Source organism: Oncorhynchus tshawytscha, linkage group LG11, assembly GCF_018296145.1.
Source record: "Oncorhynchus tshawytscha isolate Ot180627B linkage group LG11, Otsh_v2.0, whole genome shotgun sequence".
Lineage (NCBI taxonomy): Eukaryota > Metazoa > Chordata > Actinopteri > Salmoniformes > Salmonidae > Oncorhynchus > Oncorhynchus tshawytscha.
Window position 1 is genome coordinate 19,772,180 of NC_056439.1, and position 23,214 is coordinate 19,795,393.

The 23,214-nt window shown below is 42.8% G+C and overlaps 1 protein-coding gene across 1 annotated transcript in view; it reads left to right on the plus strand.

Moving 5' to 3' along the window:
• Nucleotides 1-19,754, plus strand: part of dicer1 (dicer 1, ribonuclease type III) — a 51,153-nt gene extending 31,399 nt beyond the window's left edge. Inside the window, 15 exon segments of the mRNA XM_042330608.1 lie at nucleotides 4,391-4,566; nucleotides 4,711-5,222; nucleotides 5,438-5,544; nucleotides 5,872-6,024; nucleotides 6,341-6,461; nucleotides 6,464-6,492; nucleotides 7,539-7,691; nucleotides 8,151-8,401; nucleotides 8,664-8,877; nucleotides 12,131-12,383; nucleotides 12,657-12,925; nucleotides 14,058-14,220; nucleotides 14,432-14,507; nucleotides 14,738-14,761; nucleotides 14,763-19,754. Coding sequence (XP_042186542.1) covers nucleotides 4,391-4,566; nucleotides 4,711-5,222; nucleotides 5,438-5,544; nucleotides 5,872-6,024; nucleotides 6,341-6,461; nucleotides 6,464-6,492; nucleotides 7,539-7,691; nucleotides 8,151-8,401; nucleotides 8,664-8,877; nucleotides 12,131-12,383; nucleotides 12,657-12,925; nucleotides 14,058-14,220; nucleotides 14,432-14,507; nucleotides 14,738-14,761; nucleotides 14,763-14,886 — 2,625 coding nt within the window. The 3' untranslated portion in view covers nucleotides 14,887-19,754.
• The last annotated feature ends 3,460 nt before the right edge of the window (nucleotides 19,755-23,214 follow it).

Below are 23,214 nucleotides of genomic sequence, written 5' to 3' on the forward strand. Positions count from 1 at the left end.
TAACACATATGGAATCATGTTGTAACCAAAAAAGTTTGTTAAACAAATCAAAATACATTTTATATTTTTATTCAAAGTAGCCACCCTTTGCCTTGATGACATCTTTGCACACTCTTGGCATTCTCTCAACCAGCTTCACCTGGAATGCTTTTCCAACAGTCTTGAATGAGTTCCCACATATGCTGAGCACTTGTTGGCTGCTTTTCCTTCACTCTGCGGTCCAACTCATCCCAATCCATCTCAATTGGGTTGAGGTCGGGTGATTGTGGAGGCCACATCATCTGATTCAGCACTCCATCACATTCCTTCTTGATAAATAGCCCTTACACAGCCTGGAGATGTGTTGGGTCATTGTCCTGTTGAAAAACAAATTATAGTCTACTAAGCACACACCAGATTGGATAGCGTATCGCTGCAGCATACTGTGGTAGCCATGCTGGTTAAGTGTGCATTGAATTCTAAATTAATCCCAGACAGTGTTACCAGCAAAGCACCATCACACCTCCTCCTCCATGCTTCACGGTGGGAATCACACATGCGTACATCTTCCGTTCACCTACTCTGAGTCTTACAAAGGCAAATTTGGACTCATCAGACCAAAGGACCGATTTCCACTGGTCTAATGTCCATTTCTTGAGTTTTTTGCCCCAAGCAATTCTCTTCTTATTATTGGTGTCCTTTAGTAGTGGTTTCTTTGCAGCAGTTCGACCATGAAGGCCTGATTCGCGCAGGCTCCTCTGAACATTTGATGTTGAGATGTGTCTGTTACTTGAACTCTGAAGTATTTATTTGGGCTGCAATTTCTGAGGCTAACTCTAATGAATGTATCTTCTGCAGCAGAGGTAACTCTGGGTCTTCTTTCCTGGGTTTTTGCCATTATATGGACTTGGTCTTTTACCAAATAGGGCTATCTTCTGTATACCACTCCTACCTTGTCACAACACAACTGATTGGCTCAAATTCATTAAGAAGGAAATCAGTTCCACAAATTACCTTTTAACAAGGCACACCTGTTAATTGAAATGCATTCCAGGTGACTACCTCATGAAGGTGGTTGAGAGAATGCCAAGAGTGTGGAAAGCTATCATCAAGGCAATGGGTGGCTACTTTGAAGAAACTCAAATATAAAATATATTTTTATTAGTTTAACACGTTTTTGGTTATTACATGATTCCATGTGTTATTTCATAGTTTTGATCTCTTCACTATTATTCTACAATGTAGAAAATAGTCAAAATAAAGAAAAACCCTTGAATGAGTAGGTGTGTCCAAACTTTTGACTGGTACTCTAGGCGAGTGGGTAATCCGCCTCTTCCATCAGTCCTATTAGCCAATGTGCAATCATTGGATAATAAAATGAATGAGCTCCAATCAAGACTAACCTATGAACGGGACGTTCAAAAACTGTTATATCTTTGTTTCACCGAGTTGTGGCTGAATGACGACATGGATAACTTCAAGCTGGTTTGGTTTTCTGTGCATCGGCAAGATAGAACAGCTGCCTCCGGTAAGACAAGGGGTTGCGGGTTGTGTCTATTTGTAAATAACAGCTGGTGCAGGAAATCTAAAATTAAGGAAGTCTCAAGGTTTTGAATCGCCTCAGGTAAAATATCTCAAAAGCTGCATACCACACTATTTACCAAGAGAGTTTTCATCTATATTCTTTGTAGCTATTTACCACCACAAACCTTTGCTAACCGCACTCAACGAGCTGTATAAGGCCACAAGGAAACAAGAAAATGCTCATCCAGAGGCGGCGCTCCTAGTGGCCGGGGACTTTAATGCAGGGAAACTTAAATCTGTTTACCTAATTTCTACAAGCATGTCATATGTGCAAAACTCTAGACCACCTTTACTCCACACGCAGAGATGCCTAGAAAGCTCTCCCTCGCCCTCCATTTGGCAAATTTGACCATAACTATATCCTCCTGGTTCTTGCTTACAAGAGAACTCTAAAGATGGAAGCACCAGTGACTCGCGCAATACGGAAGTGGTCAGATGACGCAGATGCTAAGCTGCAAGACTATTTTGCTAGCACAGACTGAAATATGTTCCGGGATTCATCCAATGGCATTGAGGAGTACACCACATCAGTCACTGGCTACATCAATAAGTGCATCGATGATGACATCCCCACAGTAACCATACGTACATATCCCAATCAGAAGCCATGGATTACAGGCAACATCCGCACTGAGCTAAAGGGTAGTGCTGCCGCTTTCAAGGAGCGGGATTCTAACCCAAACGCTTCTAAGAAATTCCGCCATGCCCTTCGACGAACCATCAAACTGGCGAAGCGTCAATACAGGACTAAGATTGAATCGTACTACACCGACTCCGACGCTCATCGGATTTTGTAAGCTATTACGGACTACAAAGGGAAGCACAGCCGCAAGCTGCACAGTGACACAAGCCTACCAGACAAGCTAAATGACTTCTATGCTCACTTCAAGGCAAGCAACACTGAAGCATGCATGAGAGCACCAGCTGTTTTGGACGACTGTGTGTTCACGCTCTCCGTAGCCGATGTGAACAAGACCTTTTAAACAAGTTTACATTCACAAGGCCGCAGGGCTAGATGATTGCCAGGACGTGTATTCTGAGTATGCGCTGACCAACTTGCAAGTGTTTTCACTAATATTTTCAACCTTTCCCTGACTCAGTCTGTAGTACCAACATTTTTCAAGCAGACCACCATAGTCCCTGTGCCCAAGAACACCAAGGTAACCTGCCTAAATGAGTACCGACCTATAGCACTCACTTTGGTATAGCCATGAAGTGCTTTGAAAGGCTGGTCATGGCTCACACCAACACCATTATCCCAGAAACCCTGGACCTACTCCAATTTGCATACCGCCCCGACAGATCCACAGATGACGCAATCTCTATTGTACTCCACACTGCCCTTTCCCACCTGGACAAAAGGAACACCTACGTGAGAATGCTATTCATTGACTACAGCTCAGCATTCAAAACCATAGTGCCCTCAAAGCTTATCACTAAGGTACGGACCTTGTGACTAAACACTTCCCTCTGCAACTGGATCCTGGACTTCTTGACAGGCAGCTGCCAGGAGGTAAGGGTAGGTAACAACACATCTGCCATGCTGATCCTCAACACGGGGGCCCCTCAGGGGTGCGTGCTCAGTCCCCTCCTGTACTCCCTGTTCACCAACGACTGCATGGCCAAGCACGACTCCAACACCGTCATTAAATTTTCCTACAACACAGCAGTGGTAGGCCTTATTACAGACAACGATGAGACAGCTTACAGTGAGGAGGTCAGAGAGCTGGCAGTGTGGTGCCAGGATAACAACCTCTCCCTCAGCGCGATTAAGACAAAGGAGATGATCGTGGACTACAGGAAAAGGAGGGCCGTGCATGTCCCCATTCTCATCGACGGGGCTGTAGTGGAGCAGGTTGAGAGCTTCAAGTTCCTTGGTGTCCATATCACCAACCAACTATCATGATCCAAACACACCAAGACAGTTCTGAGAGGTCACAACAACACGTGCCCAATTCCCCCTCAAGAGCCTGAACAGATTTGGCATGTATCCTCAGATCTTCAATGTTCTACAGCTGCACCATCGAGAGCATCCAGACAGAAGGTAGTATGTATGGCCCAGTACATCACTGGGGTCAAGCTTCCTGCCATCCAGGACCTCTATACCAGGCGGTGTCAGAGGAAGGCCCTAAAAATTGCCAAAGACTCCAGCCATCCTAGTCATAAACTGTTCTCTCTCCTACCGCACGGCAAGCAGTACTGGAGCGCCATGTCCAGGTCCAAAAGGCTTCTTAACAGCTTCTACCCCCAAGCCATAATTCTCCTGAACAGCTAATCAAATGGCTACCCGGACTATTTGCATTGACCCCACCCATACCCCCACCCCCATTTTTACACTGCTGCTACTCTGTTTATTATCTATGCATAGTCACTTTACCTCTACGTACATGTACATAATACCTTAAATACCCCGCACATTGACTATGTACCGGTACCCCCTTTATATAGCTTCACCACTGTTATTGTATTGTTGCTCTTTAATTATTTATTTTTTCTCTTTTCGTTTCTTTTTTATTGTATTGAATTTTTCTTTAAACAGCATTGTTGGTTAAGTGCTTGTAAGTAAGCATTTCACTGTTGTATTCGGCTTATGTGACACATAATATTTGATTTGATCCCTGGTCTAGAATCTAGATTAGAGTATTTTGGAGAACCATCTACTCCTACTTCTAGAAGGATGTTTCCTCCCCTCCACAACTTGGTCCCAGAGCTGTGTGCCATCCACCTCATCCCAGTATCTACTTTATTTCTGGCCCTAGCCTACAAACATCTGGAAGAATGTCGAATTTTCTTTCTCTTTTTCCTCCCCTTACCTCTGCCCTTCCAGATCCTGGTCCCAGAGCTGTGTGCCATCCACCCCATCCCAGCCTCTCTGTGGCGGAAGGCTGTGTGTTTCCCCAGCATACTGTACCGCCTCCACTGCCTCCTCACAGCTGAGGAGCTGAGGACCCAGACAGCTAGCGACGCTGGAGTTGGAGCCCAGACCCTGCCCCTTGACTTCAGGTAGATCTGCTACATTTTGCTTTGATGACATTTTGAAAAACTATCCCTTTTAATAATTGATTTAATGACTGGCTGTTTAATGACAGCCAGTCATTTACTCTCCAACACTAAATACTGCCCCTACATCTCACTCTGTCTTTATAGGTATCCAATCCTGGACTTTGGATGGAAGAAGTCCATCGACAGCAAGTCTTTCATCTGTCTGCGTGATGAGGAAGAGTATGATGATGATGAGGAGGAGGAAGAGGATAGCGGTGATGAGAACTGTAAACATCACGACCAGACTGCAGCCCCTGACCCTGCTGTTGCTCAGCAACCCTGTAGTGACTGTCATGTCTCCTCCCAGCCTGAGAGGGGTGATGTCAGCAAACACCCAGAAGCTGGCAGGACAGAGGAGGAGGAGCCCCAGCAGCCAGACTCTGCCTCCTGCACCAATACCCTCACTAATGGCACTGCTGCCGTCGCCAAAGACGACAGTGACTACGGCGACCACACACACCTTCATGACAGACGTGATAACTCCCGTTTCCTCCCGGCTGGCCCTGGTTCGCCACTGGAGAGTGAAGAAGTATCAATAGCAATGACAACACAAACCACTGCCTCAGTTCTTCCTGTGCAGCTCTCTCCAAGCACAGAGAACCCGAATCTAACCCGAATCTAACCCCAACACGGCCCTGGACCCAGTCTCAGCTTCAGCACCCTCAGCCCCGAACCCAGCCTCGACCCCCACAGCCTAGCGATGAATGTAAACCAGGGGGTACCACAGAGCTTCGTGAGGGCAATGGACACCACGTGAATCAAGCTACCTCAGACTCCTGCAGCCCAGCAACAGTGACGTAGCTCAAAGGCACCGCTCCCATCACAACCACAGCACTTTTACCTGACTACTCAAAGACCCAGGAGACCAGTTCCACAGGGGGACACACACCTGGCCCCTGCCCCAAGACCCTGGGGCACAACCCGGGGCTTATCCTTCAGGTAGGGATGGGTTCAACACAAGTTTTTCAGAGTCCGTTCTTTGGTCAATTAATTGATTACCTAATTGAAGTTTTGATTGTTTTAACTAATGAATATGTCCAGCAATTCAAAATATCAGTTAAATGTGTTTTCGATGTTCGATTCCCACATTTTTTAATAAATTTGGATGTTCTGAATAGACTAACTGATTAATGTAACTGATCCCCTACCTTCAGGCCCTGAACAAAAAATGTATTACTTCAAAAAAATGAAAAAGGCAAGCACTCACTTATAAGTTTCTATTGAATCCTTTTTTTTCTTTTTCTTTTTTTTTCCCCATTTCTGCAGGCCCTGACCCTATCCAACGCCAGCGATGGCTTCAACCTGGAGCGTCTGGAGATGCTGGGAGACTCGTTCTAGAAGCACGCCATCACCACCTACCTGTTCTGTACTTACCCCGACGCACACGAGGGACGACTCTCCTACATGAGGAGCAAGAAGGTGAGACTGGCAGCGGGTTGGGGGGGATGGAGTTTGCCCTGGATCCCAAATGGCACCCTTTACAGTGCACTACTTTTGACCATGGCCCTCATATCGTCAAAAGTAGTGCTAGCAGGAATAGGGAATAGGGTTGAATGTCTGAATGGAATGTTTGTCAATGGAATGCTTTGTGTTTGCCTATTTGCTGTAAGAGAGTTTGTTTTTTAGTTATTGACACATATGCCCATAATTTTGTCATGTTTCATGTATTTCAAGAAAGTATGGATATGATCCATGTGTGAAATGGTGTGAAGTGAATTATTTTCTGTCTTAACAGGTGAGCAACTGTAACTTGTATCGTCTGGGGAAGAAGAAAGGTGTTCCAAGCAGGATGGTAGTGTCCATATTTGATCCGCCGGTCAACTGGCTGCCCCCTGGCTACGTGGTCAACCAGGACGAGAGAGCGAAGACGAATGGGATGAGGATGAGGTACGTGATGCTCTGTTATTCATGAGACCACCAGAGGGCAGGCTTTCACCTTACTGGTATACTTCAACTGATAGTGTTTCCTCCATATGATACCGAAGGAGATTGCCAATAAATGCACATGGGTAAGCTTTATAAAGAGTACATGAATGATCTCTTGTTATAGTAGCTTTCTCTCTCTTAGTGAACATGTAGACATTCTTATACATTATCCAAATGAATGCTAAATATAAAATGAAATAAATGTAGCATGAATTAGTATGACAGCAGGGTAGTAAACGGTACAGGGTGATAAGGGGTTGTAAGGGAAACTTGGGTATAGCTGGAGACTCTTCCTGGGCTGTTCGGGAGGTGTGTGTGTCTGAGGTATATGAGGTCAACCACAGTGTTGAATTTTGTTAGGCTGGTAAGTCTGCATTTGCTTACCCTGTGTGTGCTCGTCGTGTGTGTGCGAGAGAGAAAGTGGAGAGTGTATGCGTAACACTGTGTGGTGTGTGTGCATAATGTGCTCGGGGCAATGTAATTTTCATTGTCAAAGCCTGGCTGTATTCTGACAAAATTAGATGTCAGTGCCATTAGCATTTAATTAATATGCATTAGAGAATTTCCCACACGGTCAACTTTATGGGTTATTAATTATTATTAATGTAACATTCAGGACGCAGCTTGTCAGATATCGAATTGCATTAGGCCTATGAGTCATTGAGTTGGATAGGCCTGCCTCCCCTCTCACATTCAAAGCCCTCTTAGCTGACCTAATGCTGTGGTGAGAGTGAAACTCTGAGACTATAATCTGTGTAAATCCCACTGTGGGTCTTGACCACGGCTTCAGGAGTCAACTACAGGCCTGGAGGCACCACTGGATTAAAGAGACGTTGGGTAATAAGACATTTATACAATCCACATAGTAATCCATCCACTTTTTCTGTCTCCCATTCTCGCTATTCTTCTACCCTCTTCCTTTCGTTGTTTCCCTCTCGCCATCCTCGCACTTACTCCCTTATCTTTCACTCCTCTCTCCCACCTTCCTTCCTCACTCCTTCTTTCAGACCAAAGATGACCCCCTGGACAACGGTAGTGCTGGAAAAGAGTTCTGTGAGGATGAGGTGCAGCTCGAGGAGGAGTTGCTGGAGGAGGATGAAGATCTGATGTGAAAGGAGTCTAAAGAAGTCAGCATCGAGGACGACCTGGAGTACTTCCAGGTAGGGAGGAGTTCAGCACAAGGGGTCTTATATAGTGCACTACTTTTGACCAGGGCCCATATGGCTCTGGTCAAAGAAGTGCACTACTATAGGGAAGAGGGTTCCATTTGGGACATAGTTACGTTTTTCAGAATTGATTAGGCAAGGTGATGGTTAGTGGTGATTAATCAAAGTTTATAAAAAAAAAATTTTTGCTAATAAATCTTAAGCTCTCTTGGCCAAATATAGTAAGAGGTATGAATGCATACTAGACACATGCTTACTTATCTATTACAGGGGGAAAAAGCTGAATCAAAACACAATCTAGTTTATTTAAAATAATTTGTCTGTCCAGCTATGGAAAACACCACTTACATTTATTTTAATAAAAAAAATAATAATAAAAAATGTTTAAAAAAATGTATACAGATGCCCCCCATCACAAATGTATTCATTGCTCTAACTCATCCCTACTACCAGGAGCACATTAAGTTCATCGACAACATGCTCATGAGCTCCGGTGCCTTGGGCAAGAAGATCTCCCTCAGGAACTTACCCGCTGCCCTCGCCACCTCGGCCCCTGGCCCCAGCCCCTCCGCCCGCTCCTCCGCCCCTGCAGCCGAGCCCAGCTTCGGGGTGTGGAAACCCCCCAAGAAACCTGGCCCGGTCCCCACCCCCGACTACCCCTCGGAGCCTGGCGGTGGTGGCTCAGCAGATGAGTTTGACTACAGGTGAGTCCCCCACCCCCATACTATGTAAAGTGGAACCTGAGAACCTAGGTGGAAAAGCGCTATATTAATACAATCTATTATGAAGTAATTAAGCCTTGTCCCAACCAGAATGGCCCATAGGGCAGGAGCCGATTTCCTGTTTCTGTAGCTTGAGGCAGCTTTGATGTACAAGTAAACCCCCTGGACATGATGCTAGTCTATCGCAGGGCTAGGTGGATAAGTACTATATAAATCCATTAAAATTATTATGCATTATTATTAGCTCGTGGGACGCCATGTGTTACTTGGACCCCAGGAAGGCGGGGGAGGAGGATGATTTCGTGGTGGGTTTCTGGAATCCGTCTGAGGAGAACTGTGGGGTGGAGCTGGCAAAACAGTCCATCTCCTACGACCTGCACACGGAGCAGTGCATCGCTGACAAGAGCATCGCTGACTGTGTAGAGGCACTGCTGGGCTGCTACCTCACCAGCTGTGGGGTGAGGGCTGCTCAGATGTTCCTCTGCTCCCTGGGACTCAAGATATATACACCACATTACATCACCTCTATCTAGAATGAACTTTCATGTCCCCAAGGAGTAAATTGTCTTATACACACAGTACCGCTGGATACAAAATATACACTACATTACACACAACATAATACAAGCATTCCATGTTACCCTTGTCATACACATTCTCATATTGCCACATAAATACATACATATACTACATTAACAAAAGTATGTGGACACCTGCTCGACGAACATCTCATTCCAAAATCATGGGCATTAATGTGGAGTTGGTCCCCCCTTTGCTGCTATAACAGCCTCCACTCTTCTGGGAAGGCTTTCCACTTGTTGTTGGAACATTGCTGCGGGGACTTGTTTCCATTCAGCCACAAGAGCATTAGTGAGGTCGGGCACTGATGTTGGGCGATTAGGCCTGGCACGGAGTCTGCATTCCAATTCATCCTAAAGGTGTTCGGTGGGGTTAAGGTCAGGGCTATGTGCAGGCCAGTCAAGTTCTTCCACACCCGCTAACGACAAACCATTTCTGTATGGACCTCGCAATGTACACGGGGGCATTGTCATACTGAAACAGGAAAGGGCCTTCCCCAAACTGTTGCCACAAAGTTGGAAGCACAGAATTGTTTAGAATGTCATTGTATGCTGTAGCGTTAAAATGTCCCCTTCAGCGGAACTAAGGGGCCTAGCCTGAACCATTAAAAACATCCCCAGACGATGCATTTGGGCAGGTAGCGTTCTCCTGGCATCCGCCAAACCCAGATTCTGCCAGATAGTGAAGCGTGATTCATCACTCCAGAGAATGTGTATCCACTGCTCCAGAGTCCAATGGCGGCGAGCTTTACACCACTCCAGCCGATGCTTGCTATTGCACATGGTGATCTTAGGCTTGTGTGCAGCTGCTTGGCCATGGAAACCAATTTCATGAAGCTCCCAACGAACAGTTATTGTGCTGACGTTGCTTCCAGAGGCAGTTTGGAACTTGGTAGTGAGTGTTGCCACCGAAGACAAACTATTTTTTACACACTTCAGCACGCAATGTTTCAGTTCTGTGAGCTTGTGTGGCCTACTACTTCATGGCTGAGCCGTTGTTGCTCCTAGACATTTCCACTTCACAATAACAGCACTTACAGTTGATCGGAGCAGCTCTAGCAGGGCAGAAATTTGTCAAACTGACTTGTTGGAAAGATGGCATCCTATGACGGTGCCATGTTGAAAGTCACTGAGCTCTTCAGTAAGGCCATTCTACTGCTAATGTTTGTCTGGAGATCGCATGGCTGTGCGCTCGATTTTGTACACCTGTCAGCAAAGGGTGTGGCTAAAATCACCGAATCCACTAATTTGAAGGGGTGTCCACATACTTTTGTTTATGTAGTGGACTTATGTGTGTATATATATATATTTTTAGCCGTGCTTGTTAAGTGTGCCTTGAATTCTAAATAAATCACTGACAGTGTCACCAGCAAAGCACCCCCCACAACATCACACCTCTATACATACATGTGTGTATATATATATATATATATATATATATATATATATATATATATATATATATATATATATATATATATATATATATATATCTGAACCAGAATGGCCCATAGGGCAGGAGCCGATTTCCTGTTTCTGTAGCTTGAGGCAGCTTTGATGTACAAGTAAACCCCTGGACACGATGCTAGTCTATCGCAGGGCTAGGTGGATAAGTGCTATATAAATCCATTAAATTATATATATATATATATATATATATATATATATACAGTACCAGTCAAATGTTTGGACAACCCTACTCATTCCAGGGTTTTTCTTTACTTTTACCATTTTCTACATTATAGAATAATAGTGAAGACATCAAAACTATGAAATAGCACATATGGAATCATGTAGTAACCAAAGAAGTGTTAAACAAATCTAAATGTATTTTATATTTGAGATTCTTCAAATTAGCCACCCTTTGCCTTGACGACATCTTTGCACACAATTGGCATTCTCTCAACCAGCTTCATGAGGTAGTCAGCTGGAATGCATTTCAATTAACAGGTGTGCCTCGGAAATTGCAGCCCAAATAAATGCTTTAGACAAGCAATGAACATTAGACCGGTGGAAATCTGTCCTTGGTCTGATGAGTCCAAACCACCGTGTCTTTGTGAGATGCAGAGTAGGTGACCGGATGATCTCTGCATGTGTGGTTCCCACCATGAAGCATGGAGGAAGAGGTGAGATGGTGTGGGGGTGCTTTGCTGGTGACACTGTCAGTGATTTATTTAGAATTCAAGGCACACTTAACAAGCATGGCTACCACAGCATTCTGCAGCGATACGCCATCCCATCTGGTGTGCGCTTAGTGGGACTATGACCCAAAACACACCACCAGGGTGTGTAATGGCTTTTTGACCAAGAAGGAGAGTGATGGAGTGCTGCATCAGATGACCTGGCCTCCACAATCACCTGACCTCAACCCAATTGAGATGGTTTGGGATGAGTTGGGCCGCAGAGTGAAGGAAAAGCAGCCAACGAGTGCTCAGCATATGTGGGAACTCATTCAAGACTGTTGGAAAAGCGTTCCTCATAAGGCTGGTTGAGAGAACGCCAAGAGTGTGCTTGTCATCAAGGCAAAGGATGGCTATTTTGAGGAATCTGAAATATATAAAATCTTTTTTGATTTGTTTAACACTTTTTTGGTTACTTTATAATTCTATGTGTTATTTCATAGTTTTGATGTCTTCACTGTTATTCTACAATGTAGAAAATAGTCAAATAAAGAAAAACCCTTGAATGAGTAGGTGTGTCCAAACTTTTGACTGGTACTATGTGAGTATATATATATATATTTACTTATTATTTCATAGTAATTTCCTATTTTTGTGTTGATTGCTACCCAATGTGGACCTGAAAGAGTTAATGGAATATTTTTTCAGTTTTTTGCTTTGGAATTTCCATTTAAAAAGCTACAAAACATTGTAACGTCATTATTTCACAACGCGTTTAATGTAAAAAAATATATATATTGAAATCGAAAACCGTGATAATTTTTCAATGATTGTGATTTTATATTTCAATAACAATGTCAACGGATCAAAACAGGTATTACCGGTGGAGAGGAAGTTCTTCCACTGCAATACAAATACTTTTGGGCAGCTGATGCAAGCACACCATTTTTCTTCTGGAAAATTACCCTTTGTAGTTCAATAATAAAATCTTTCTCTATCAATATATCAAACAGGTGTTACTGGTGGAGAGTCAGACTCTGAGGGAGGAGGGCGGAGTCACAGAGGTAGCGAACCTTGACGTCCAATATGGCTGGCTGAAGATCCCGCCCCGCTGCATGTTCGACCACCCGGACGCAGAGCGCACCCTCAACCACCTCATCTCCGGCTTTGAGAACTTTGAGAGGAAAATCAGCTACACCTTCCAGAACAAGGCCTACCTGCTGCAGGCGTTCACACACGCCTCCTACCATTATAATACCATTACAGGTTAGAAATATCACAATATTAGGTGAGGACCTAATAATAACACAAGGTGAGGGCCTGTAGTAGCAACCCAGTTGCAATACAATAATACCTGAGGGGCTGTGATATCACAACAATACCATTAGCTGAACCATTGTAAAGAAGCAGGAAAAACCCTTTAAATAGTTGATTCCTGCTTGCCTTTAGTATGTCTGCTCAGTGATAAGCTTATTTTGTGTCGGCTTAGTATCACTCCTTCCTGCTCTCTTTCTCGTCCCCGCTCTCTCTCTGTCCCAGATTGTTACCAGCGGCTGGAGTTTCTTGGCGATGCAATTTTAGACTACCTCATAACGAAGCACCTTTATGAAGACCCTCGCCAACACTCTCACGGCGTGCTCACAGACCTGCGCTCGGCACTCGTCAACAACACCATCTTCGCCTCCCTGGCCGTCCAGTACGACTACCACAAGTACTTCAAGGCTGTGTCGCCCGAGCTGTTCCACGTCATCGACGACTTTGTGCAATTCCAGCTGGAGAAGAAGGAGATGCAAGGCATGGACTCTGAGGTGTGTTTACGGTTAGGTGGTCCATCTCCGGGATTTTGAAGTTGGATTATATCTCAAATGGCACCCTATTCCCTATATAGAGCCCATTAGGGCTCTGGTCAAAAGTGGTGCACTATATAGGGAATAGGGTGCCATTTCAGATGCAGCTTTGGTGAAGAAGTTGTTTGTTGTGGTGTATTTATTGGTGCTTTCTGGATGAGAAACAAAAGTTGCATGTGTTTGTTTGTCATAGTGCAATGTACATCTGTTGTATTTCTCTTGTTCTACTGTTCGGAATGTCCGTCCATTCCCAATTTTCCCAGCACACCCCAGTGTATATGTTGACCGAGAACTTTTGCAGGGACAAAATGATAGCTTTTGGCCTTGTTGATAATTACTAACATTTAAATGTGTTTTGTGGGACATAATCATGTTTTTTCTGCCCCTAATGCTAATTATTAACAGCCCAAAACATGGGCTGTCATTTCTTTATGAATCTGTTTTATATTTTGTTGAGTTTTGAGTATTGGAAAGAGAGTTGGATTGGAGTGAGAGCAGTTGGATTTAATTTATTTTGAAATGCCTATCTTGGCAGTGAATCTGGTCTCGTTTGAGCAGTGCTGGTTTTATGCCTAAGGGACAACATTGGATACAGTAAGAGGAAAAACAAATTCAGGAACATTGGTAAATATTTCTCCTTAATAAGCACAACTGGACGACGGGGTCTCCAGAGTGTGCAAGGGTACAGCTGACTAAGTTTTGGCGATTTAATACAGTAACAACTTGAATACAGTTCAATACTTCTAATAAACTATTGACGCTTGCCGATTATACATTTGCAAACTTCTATCGATGTAGGCCTATACGTAAAATGAGGTGTGTAATAGATATTTTTCTTAGATGACATTTTCAAAGGAAAATGCTAAATTCACTCTATAGCTAACGTTTACTTTTTTCTAAGCGCATTTGTTACTGGATGGGTAGGATATGAAACAGTGCTCAGGGACAGTGCTCAGTCAGAGTTATTAGAAGGAGGCCACACTACAGCACAGACAATCATTTTTTTCCTTTAATCCACTCGAGACAAAATCTTTTTTTCACCCAAATAAAAACAACTTGTACTTCATCTCTGTTATTCCACACTTTCTTTCAGCTGCGGCGGTCAGAGGAAGACGAGGCGAAAGAGGAGGACATTGAGGTCCCCAAGGCAATGGGAGACATCTTTGAGTCGCTAGCCGGAGCAATTTACATGGATAGCAGGATGTCACTGGAGACTGTGTGGCAAGTGTATTATCCAATGATGAGGCCACTTATAGGTAAGGAGGAGAGAAACGGAGAGAGGGAAACTTCGACCACGTTTTAGATTTCCTCTTTTCTGATTGTTTGATAGTTCATGCAGGGAGGCTTTTAGTTCCACTGATTTGCAAAATGTAAAAGTTCTCATATTTGTCTGTCCCAGCGATACATCATATTGAGGAGGTAAAAAGATGAGGGTACGTGTTATAACACTTTTCTTTTCCCTCACAGAGAAATTCTAAGCAAATGTCCCTCGCTTTCCGGTGTGGGAGCTGTTGGAGATGGAGCCAGAGACGGCCAAGTTCAGGTAAGAAGTTTTTTTACACTATTTTTACACTATTTATTTGATGGTTTTAGCATTATTTTCTATCCCCTCACCCTCTACCCCATATAGATCCTAAAATTACAAATGCATTGTTTTATACAATATGTTACCATATTTAATCAGTTTCTAGAATGAACGTTTTTCTGGTTGTGTTGCTAGGATGCCATTGTCCCTCTAGTGTCCTTTATGTAATTCTTTGCCCTCCCCTTCAGCCCTGCAGAGAGGACGTACGACGGTGGAGGTCGTAGGCAAGGGCAAGTTTAAAGGCGTGGGCCGCAGCTACCGGATCACCAAGTCTGTCGCCGCGCGCCGGGCTCTGCGCAGCCTCAAAGCCAACCAACCTCAGGTCCCGAACAACTGAGCGTCACACGCTAACTAGCTAGCTACTGACGCTAGCAACTGACACTAGCTACCTACAACTGTTACTAGCCGGTAGCCACTGATGCTAGCCACTGATGCTAGCTACTGATGCTAGCTACTGATGCTAGCTACTGACGCTAACCAGTAGTTGCCGGTGCTAGCGATTGATGCTAGTTACCAATACAGTGCAACATTAGCCCTGTATCTCCAGCACACAACGGCGCAGCCAGGGAACGTTCTGTAGAGACCTGGGAAAGTCCCAACACAACAAGAGAGCTTGATCTGGTCGTAACGGATTTTACGTTGGATGTTTTTTTGCGCAAACACAATCTTTACTTTCCTTCTCTGCTTTGTGTAAATCACAAGAGTGCTTTATTAACATATAGCATAGTGTTAAGAAAGAAGAAGAAAAAGGTCAGGTGTCGCTATGTTTATTTCAGTTTTTTTAATGTTTGCTTTGTGTCAGTGAGATATGAGGCTTATGCTTATTATGAGTAGTTTTAGATGGTTCAAATCAAACGTGTAAATCAAAAACCGCTAAACTCCTCAGTCTGTGCACTAGTGACAGTTTTAAAGTGTTTTTTAAAACGCTATGGCAAGCAGAGGCCAGACCACCGACGAAATAGACCATTGGGACCCACCTCTGTCTGAACTCTCTTGAAATGTTATTCTTAGGATGCTTCTCAAATGGCACCCTTTCCCCTATATACGACCCTATGGGCCCTGGTCAAAAGTAGTGAACTATATAGGGAATAGGGTACCATTAGGAATGCGTGATCAGTCATTATTGCATTATTCCATTACTCTCTGTTGTGTTTAGAATTGTGTGGTCGGATGGACATAAATACTATACGTAACAATATCTATAAATTTACGATGAAATATAAATATTATTTGCCTTACATACTAAGACCCTTCCTCGTATCCTGAAAAAAAAATGATAGAAAGTCAACATACCCAGTTACTGTAATTTAAAAATAGATTTTAAACAGCATTTGAGGATGCATGTTAGTGTAGCTTATGTATTAATAACCATGGCAAGTGGATGGCTTATATAAACATTATAAATCCATCAATATATCTAAAGTGAAAGAAATTATATGTTTACTATGACATAAGTTGGAACTTTGGTTTCAAGTATGTCTTTTGATACTAAGATTGATAATGTTCCTTTTGATGGTCATTTTTTTAGCATTTAGTTCTGTCTCTCTATTGGCTGAGTTGTTTAGCTTTTGAAAATATTATGAAAAAGAAAACATATCACCCAGGTAATATGCTGCAGATTTTGTATGAATAGGATACTTCTGTAAGGCACAGAGCACCTTTTAAGTAGTCTTTAGGACACATAGACAACGTTGTTCTTCAACAGAATTGCGGTTCACACATCCCTTCACGTACCAAAGCTTATGCAGATGTGGCACATGTGAGTTCCTAGGGATATGGATACCAGCCTTTTTGTTTTATTATTTAGTTCAAACACATTGTGACTACATAGCTTCGTAGACTAAATGTTTTTATTTTCTCAAAAATGTCATTAGGCCCTCTTCACTTGAATACCTCAGTTGATTGCATGCAACAAAAAAATTGGTGCCATGATTTTTTTTCTCTTCATTTTAAGCTTGAATTTCATCCTTTTTGCACTGTACCTACAATACCTCTTTATTTGACCTTTGAAATCTCTCAGTTGGGTTGATTGACCTGTTTTAGCAGCCATCAAGCTGTGGAGGTTTTGCTTCGTTGTTGTCATAGTTTTTTCCCTCTCCCCTCTTTTGATTTAATGCTTGAAGATTTGGTGGGGTTAAACCAGAGGATATTCTCATTCTGCACATACATAGGCCTAAATTAATGTGTTTAGTCTCTGTTGAGCATCAATCCTCTTCAAATGACAAAGAAATTAATTAGCAATGATCCGACGAGGGTTCCATCTGTACTGTAGCTTGTTGAGGTAAGCCGATTGCACTCTCTCTCTCACCTTGTGTGGCCAGCCCAGTCTTACTGTAGGTTGAAGACTCTTAAGATTCTAGATTTTCAGATACTAAGATTCTAAATTCTAAGATAATTTCTCACTCTACTCTCAACTCACTTGAAAATGGCATTCCTCACAGCTGTTTCATTCCTTAAACTGTTACACCCGTGTTGTCCTAAAACAGTGGGTGTGCAACAAACGTATTTAAGCTCTTTCAAATGATTAACTTAGTAGTGCCCAAAGTGAATGAATGAATTAGGAGGTTTGTGGTGCATTTTATGGTGTTATATTTCATATATATATCATGTATGCTTTCGACGCTTTCTGTCAGTATGGCAAATGTATGGCTAAGTCATAAAATCCTACCGTAGGTATACTACCTTAGAAGACACTGCACTCTGACCATTGCCAGTCACAATGTCTTGTTTAAATATATATATATCAATACAAATGAACTGTTTTTTCTGGACACAACTGCAATTTGACAAATATCTATTGCAGGGACATATATATTGTAGCCTTTTTACTGTGATATCCGTACGTTGAAAAATGAAATCTATCTATATACATATAGACATGTATAAACTCACGTAATTCTTTGCAAAGAGGCAACATTCCCACAGAGTTACTTGTATCTATTAGATGATGTATATTTTTGACAGGCGAATAACGCAAACTAAAACAGTGCCTTTCGACTTATAGTATCCTGACTAATCAAGTGAATTCTGCAACTCTTGCCTCTCGAAGGCAACCTTGCATACAGTAGCTGCAACGAGCCTAGTACTGTTTGTTCATAGTGGGTATGTGTGTATGCATGCAATACTATTAATTAACCTGGTGCCATACAATGGAATTTGGTTTCTGAACTTTGGAATACCCATGTAAATATGCTACATTTATACATTATTGATAACAGCATTCAAAAGGTGCGCGTGTATGTGACTAGAAGGAAGGCTTAACTAAACTACAGTGGTGTATATTATATTATAACGTTATTATATATATTCATATTCTGACCGTTTGTTTTATAACATATAATTTGACATCAGATGCCATCGTTTAGAGTTCATTCTGGATTTATGCTCTCAAGCAGCAGTAGTGTGACCCCGTTAAGCATTCGTTAAGTATTGAAATTTGGTCTAAAGTGTACATTGGTTCCAAGGAGGGGGACTTCATCATAATAAGCCTCAAGTATCGGACTGGAGATTGGAGCTTCAGGCACTACCAGGCACACTGTCTCTCTCCAACACTCAGTCAGTCTAAAGAACTGCAGCTAATGTAACATTCATCTATATATGTTTTGGTTCTGTGTTCTGGAATTTCAATGCGTGCGTGCACACACACAAATGTTTTATTTGGGGGCCATGACTTTAAAATAATATGACATCACTCACATGGTGCCACACCCATTGTCTTTTTTTCACTGATGAATATACACAATTAAGAAATGATCATTCAAGCCAGATGTTGCAGCATGATCAATTTCCAACCTGAGTGTTGTATTAGTAAAGGTGTTTGATGGGAGTGTAGTTATAAGGTAGTCCTCAATCGTTTGCGGACTGGCAACTGATAATTGTTTTTTGTTTGCTCTTTTGTACATGTAGCACAATTTTGCATTGCACTTGGGCGCCATACTTTACCTCTTGTCAGAGAAAGTGTTTTTATGATGCTGCTGTTATGTGCAGAGGAGGAACTACTTGTGGTTTAGACTTTGCTGCCGTTTTGATTGCTGGTATTTTGCAATTGTATTTAAAGGGTCAAACAGAGATATCTGACTGCCGATGTGTACATGGCACCTCTGCCCAGAGTGTCAGCAGTTAAGCTTTTTTTTGTTCACCTATAACTGTTTTATCTCTGATTTGCTTTGTTTAAATACTCCAGGCCACAAGGTGACAGTAGCTAGTTTGGCTTGTGCCTGCTGTAGCTAATGTAAGCTAACGCGCAAGCTGCGCTAATGTTGCTAGCTCGCTAGAATTTGTAGTAAGCCCTTGTTCATACCAACCAGATGGCCACAACTAGATAACTAGCAACATTATATTTGAATCACACTGGATACGTTTTTGAAGCATCTTACTAGATCGTTAGCTTGGTTAAGCATTTAGTGCATTGTGCTGCACTTACCACCCCATTCGTTTCATATGAAATGTGTGTGACTGCCAAGCTCAGTTAGCAAGCTAACATTAGCTAACTAATGATCAGGTGCACATTATCAAACTGAACCTAACAACAACAAAAAAATTCGAGCACAAAACTCCTTAGCTAGATGTAGAAGATGTAAAGACTTGCTCTAGAAAAATTGTTTTTTTAATTTATTTATTAGTTTCAACAACTGTGACGAAAGAGGTGGTTTACATCAGAAAAATCCCCTATTTTTCTCTGTACAAATAACTCACTTCTGTCAGTTCCTCCACGTGGGGGTCGTACTCTCTGATTGAATCAAAGTCAAGTTGTCGGCCACTGACGAGCATTGTGGTTCTACAAGTAAAAACGACAGGTTCGTCTGTACCAGGTCGGGACACAACAGGGGCGTCTTTTGTTCTAGCAAGAGCGGGAACGGCCTCCTAAGGCTCTAGTGCCTATCGGCAATCAGATTTCTCTGTGTGTCTGTACCATAAGAAGCGATGGAGGGGAAAGATACGATGTGCCTACAGCAGGATACCATCTGATGAATACACTAGTAAAGAATTAAAAGATCTCTGCGATAGGACGGGGGCTAAAATGTATGCATCGATGTCCTGCCTTCAATGTTATTCTTTGATTATTGAATTTTAATGCAACCCACAAACCGCCATGTCCTCCCAATAGGCATGACTTGAATTATGTTTAGTCAACTATTTCCCCCCTTTGAGTTAGATTACATTTAACTAGTTCCACACGAGTAGTGCAAGTCCAGTAGAAAGATGCCCCCCTTTATTTTGTGTATTGTACTATTATGATTTCAATCAACAACAAGCTTTTCCCAGCCCCTATACATTTGTAAACAAGCTCTTCTACATTGGACATGGAGTAAAATAATTGAATAATCAGATGCGCTCTTTACAGCAGCAAGTTGCTCTAGCGGATGGGGAGTCTTGACAGACAGTGACTTTTGGGAATGAACTTGTGAGAATGTAATTGTCACCAAACAGCGGAACACCAGCAGAATATAACAGAATGGAATGGAACAGATTTGATGATGTATTGATTTCAGTATGGGGACATATGGGCCATCACAACTTGCAGTGGAATTTTAAGGGACATTGAAAATAATACCAACTTCTCACTCATATCTACAATAAAGATGGTCGTTCATTCTGGTATATCACTCTGGGTATGTTATTATGAGTTTCCCCCGCTTTTATTGTGCTGCTTTCAGTGTTTGGTGTGCAATTTCATATACTTGAGTTTAGTATTCTTCTGTGATTTCATGTGCCAGATTTCCAAAGAGGAGAATTGAAATCAAATAATCATCTAGTTTAACCCATAAACACTTGGGAGGAGACAAGTCCAGGCAGAGATGACCAAGAGTGGCCTCAACATTCCCCGAACTGAGTGATATGCAGGACATTTGTCAACGGCCTATGCTCCTTATAGGAGCCACGGGCTTGGGTCAGTTTCACGATTAAGATTACAAACTACACTCTATGAAATCTATGTTTACCTTCCAGTCCAGCGGTCAGTCCAGTATTTAATAGTAAGGCTTACTGTGTGTCTAAGTGGGGTTTACCGTGTTGCTGTGTGTGTAAGTGGGTTTCGCTGTGCGTGTGTGTTAGTGGGCGCTGGTGGTGACCTCAGTACTCCAGCCCAGCTTTGTGAACCGCTCTACCCACCCTTTATGGCCACTGAGAGGCTTCAGTCGAGCCCTTCTCTCAAACCACCCACCCTACCCCCCTCTCCCATTTTATCACATCAAGGCCTATGGAATAGATGGAATTAAGTATATGTTTGTCTGAGTGTACTTTTACACTCTCTCCGGGCTCTTTACGGGGTTGTGTGTTCAGTTTTTGTGCTTACACATGGCCCTGATTGCCAAGCTGAAGGAAGAAATAGTGGTTTATCCTGCTTGTTGGGGAGAGAAATGACCTCATGTACTCTCAGCTGTACAAGCATCTCACCAGGCATTTTGATAAATGTTTTATTGCACCACCACAGCATAGTCCAAGATACACATCTTACGTTTACTCTCAGAATTGTCTCTATTATTTTTAACTGCGTGGTTAAAGCTTTGGAGTTACTCTTTCTCCACAATTAATAATTTTGCTTAACATCAGATCAAATCAAGAGTTTAAGGGTTGCGCTAAGAATATGGTTATTGACGAGACAGATCTCCCATTTCTGAGGCATAATAATGTACGTACGTTTCTAAGCCACCATTTCCTGTGTCTATCCCATTGAGGGTCCTTTATTTGAGGCAAGATGCAATAATGTCGGACAGAATCCAGACCTCATTCACCTAACCTTGATGATCTGTGTTTACAGCAGATTAAAGAGAAAAAAACGGGATTTCAAATAACTAAGCGTTCAACCTGCAAAAAATGCATTTACCAATCTCTGATTGGCCCTTTAGTAGGCTCTTTATCCTGTCCGCCCTCTAACCCGCCGGCCCTCTATCTTTCCATCTCTTTCCGACTGTCTGTATGATACACGGCCTGCTTGATGTGCTGATGTCACCCTCAACCGGCCTGAGGCTTATCACAGGTATATTATCTCATTTACCCTGCCTGGGCTCTGAGGCCTACCTGAGGTGCCTGATGCTATTTATGACTGACTACAACCTTGGAGGGGGAAGGGAAGCGAGGGGCCACAGGGATTGTCTCCCAAATGACACCCTATTCCCTGTTAAGTGTACTACCATAAGGTTACGGTCAGAAGTAGTGCACTGTATAGGGAATAGGGTGCCATTTGCGACACAAACACTGATCTACATTAGTCTGAACGGTAGAGGGAAATAAAATGATAATATTCCTCTTTTGTTGGAGTGCGCAGGGAGGCTCATCAGATATGTTTTGGGGTCCTGGAGCACAGCTTTTTGTTCCCTTTATACGGCTAACGTCCATACTTGTCCTTTTTGGAGTGTATACAGTGCCTTCAGAAAGTATTCACACCCCTTGACTTTCTCCACATTTTGTTGTGCTACAGCCTGAATTTTAAAATTGGCCTGCTCACAATACCCCATAATGTCAAGTGTTTTTTGAATTCTTTACAAATTAGAAGCTGAAATGTCTTGAGTCAATAAGTGTTCAACCCCTTTGTTATGGAAAGCCTAAAGTTCAGGAGCACTAATGTGCTTAACAATGCACATAATAAGTTGCATGGACTCACTCTGTGTGCAATAATAGTGTTTAACATGTGTTTTAATGAGTACCTCATCTCTGTACACCACACATACAATTTTCTGTGAAGTTCCTCAGTCGAGCAGTGAATTTCAAACACAGATTCAACCACAAAGACCAGATTTTCCAATGCATCGCAAAGAAGGGCACGCACAGTTGAAGTTGTAAGTTTACATACACCTTAGCCAAATACATTTAAACTCAGTTTTTCACAATTCCTGACATTTAATCCTAGTAAAAGCTCCCTGTCTTAGGTCAGGTAGGATCACCACTTTATTTTAAGAATGTGAAATGTCAGAATGATAGTAGAGAGAGTGATTTATTTCAGCTTTCATTTCTTTCATCACATTCCCAGTGGGTCAGAGGTTTACATACACTCAATTAGTATTTGGTAGCATTGCCTTTAAATTGTTTAACTTGGGTCAAACGTTTCGGGTAGCCTTCCACAAGCTCCCCACAATAAGTTGGGTGAATTTTGGCCTGTTCCTCCTGACAGAGCTCGTGTAACTGAGTCAGGTTTGTAGGCCTCATTGCTCGCACACGCTTTTTCAGTTCTGCCCACAAATTTTCTATGGGGATTGAGGTCAGGGCTTTGTGATGGCCTCTCCAATACCTTGACTTTGTTGTCCCTAAGCCATTTTGCCACAACTTTGGAAGTATGGTCATTGTCCATTTGCGACCAAGCTTTAACTTCCTGACTGATGTCTTGAGATGTTGCTTCAATTTATCCACATAATTTCCCCTCCTCGTGATGCCATCTATTTTGTGAAGTGCACCAGTCCCTCCTGCAGCAAAGCACCCCCACAACATGATTCTGCCACCCCCATCCTTCACGGTTGGGATGGTGTTCTTTGGCTTGCAAGGCTCCCCATTTTTCCTCCAAACATAACGATGGTCAAACAGTTATATTTTTGTTTCATCAGACCAGAGGACATTTCTCCAAAAAGTTCGATCTTTGTCCCCATGTGCCGTTGCAAACCGTAGTCTGGCTTTTTTTATGGCGGTTTTGGAGCAGCGGCTTCTTCCTTGCTGAGCGGCCTTTCAGGTTACA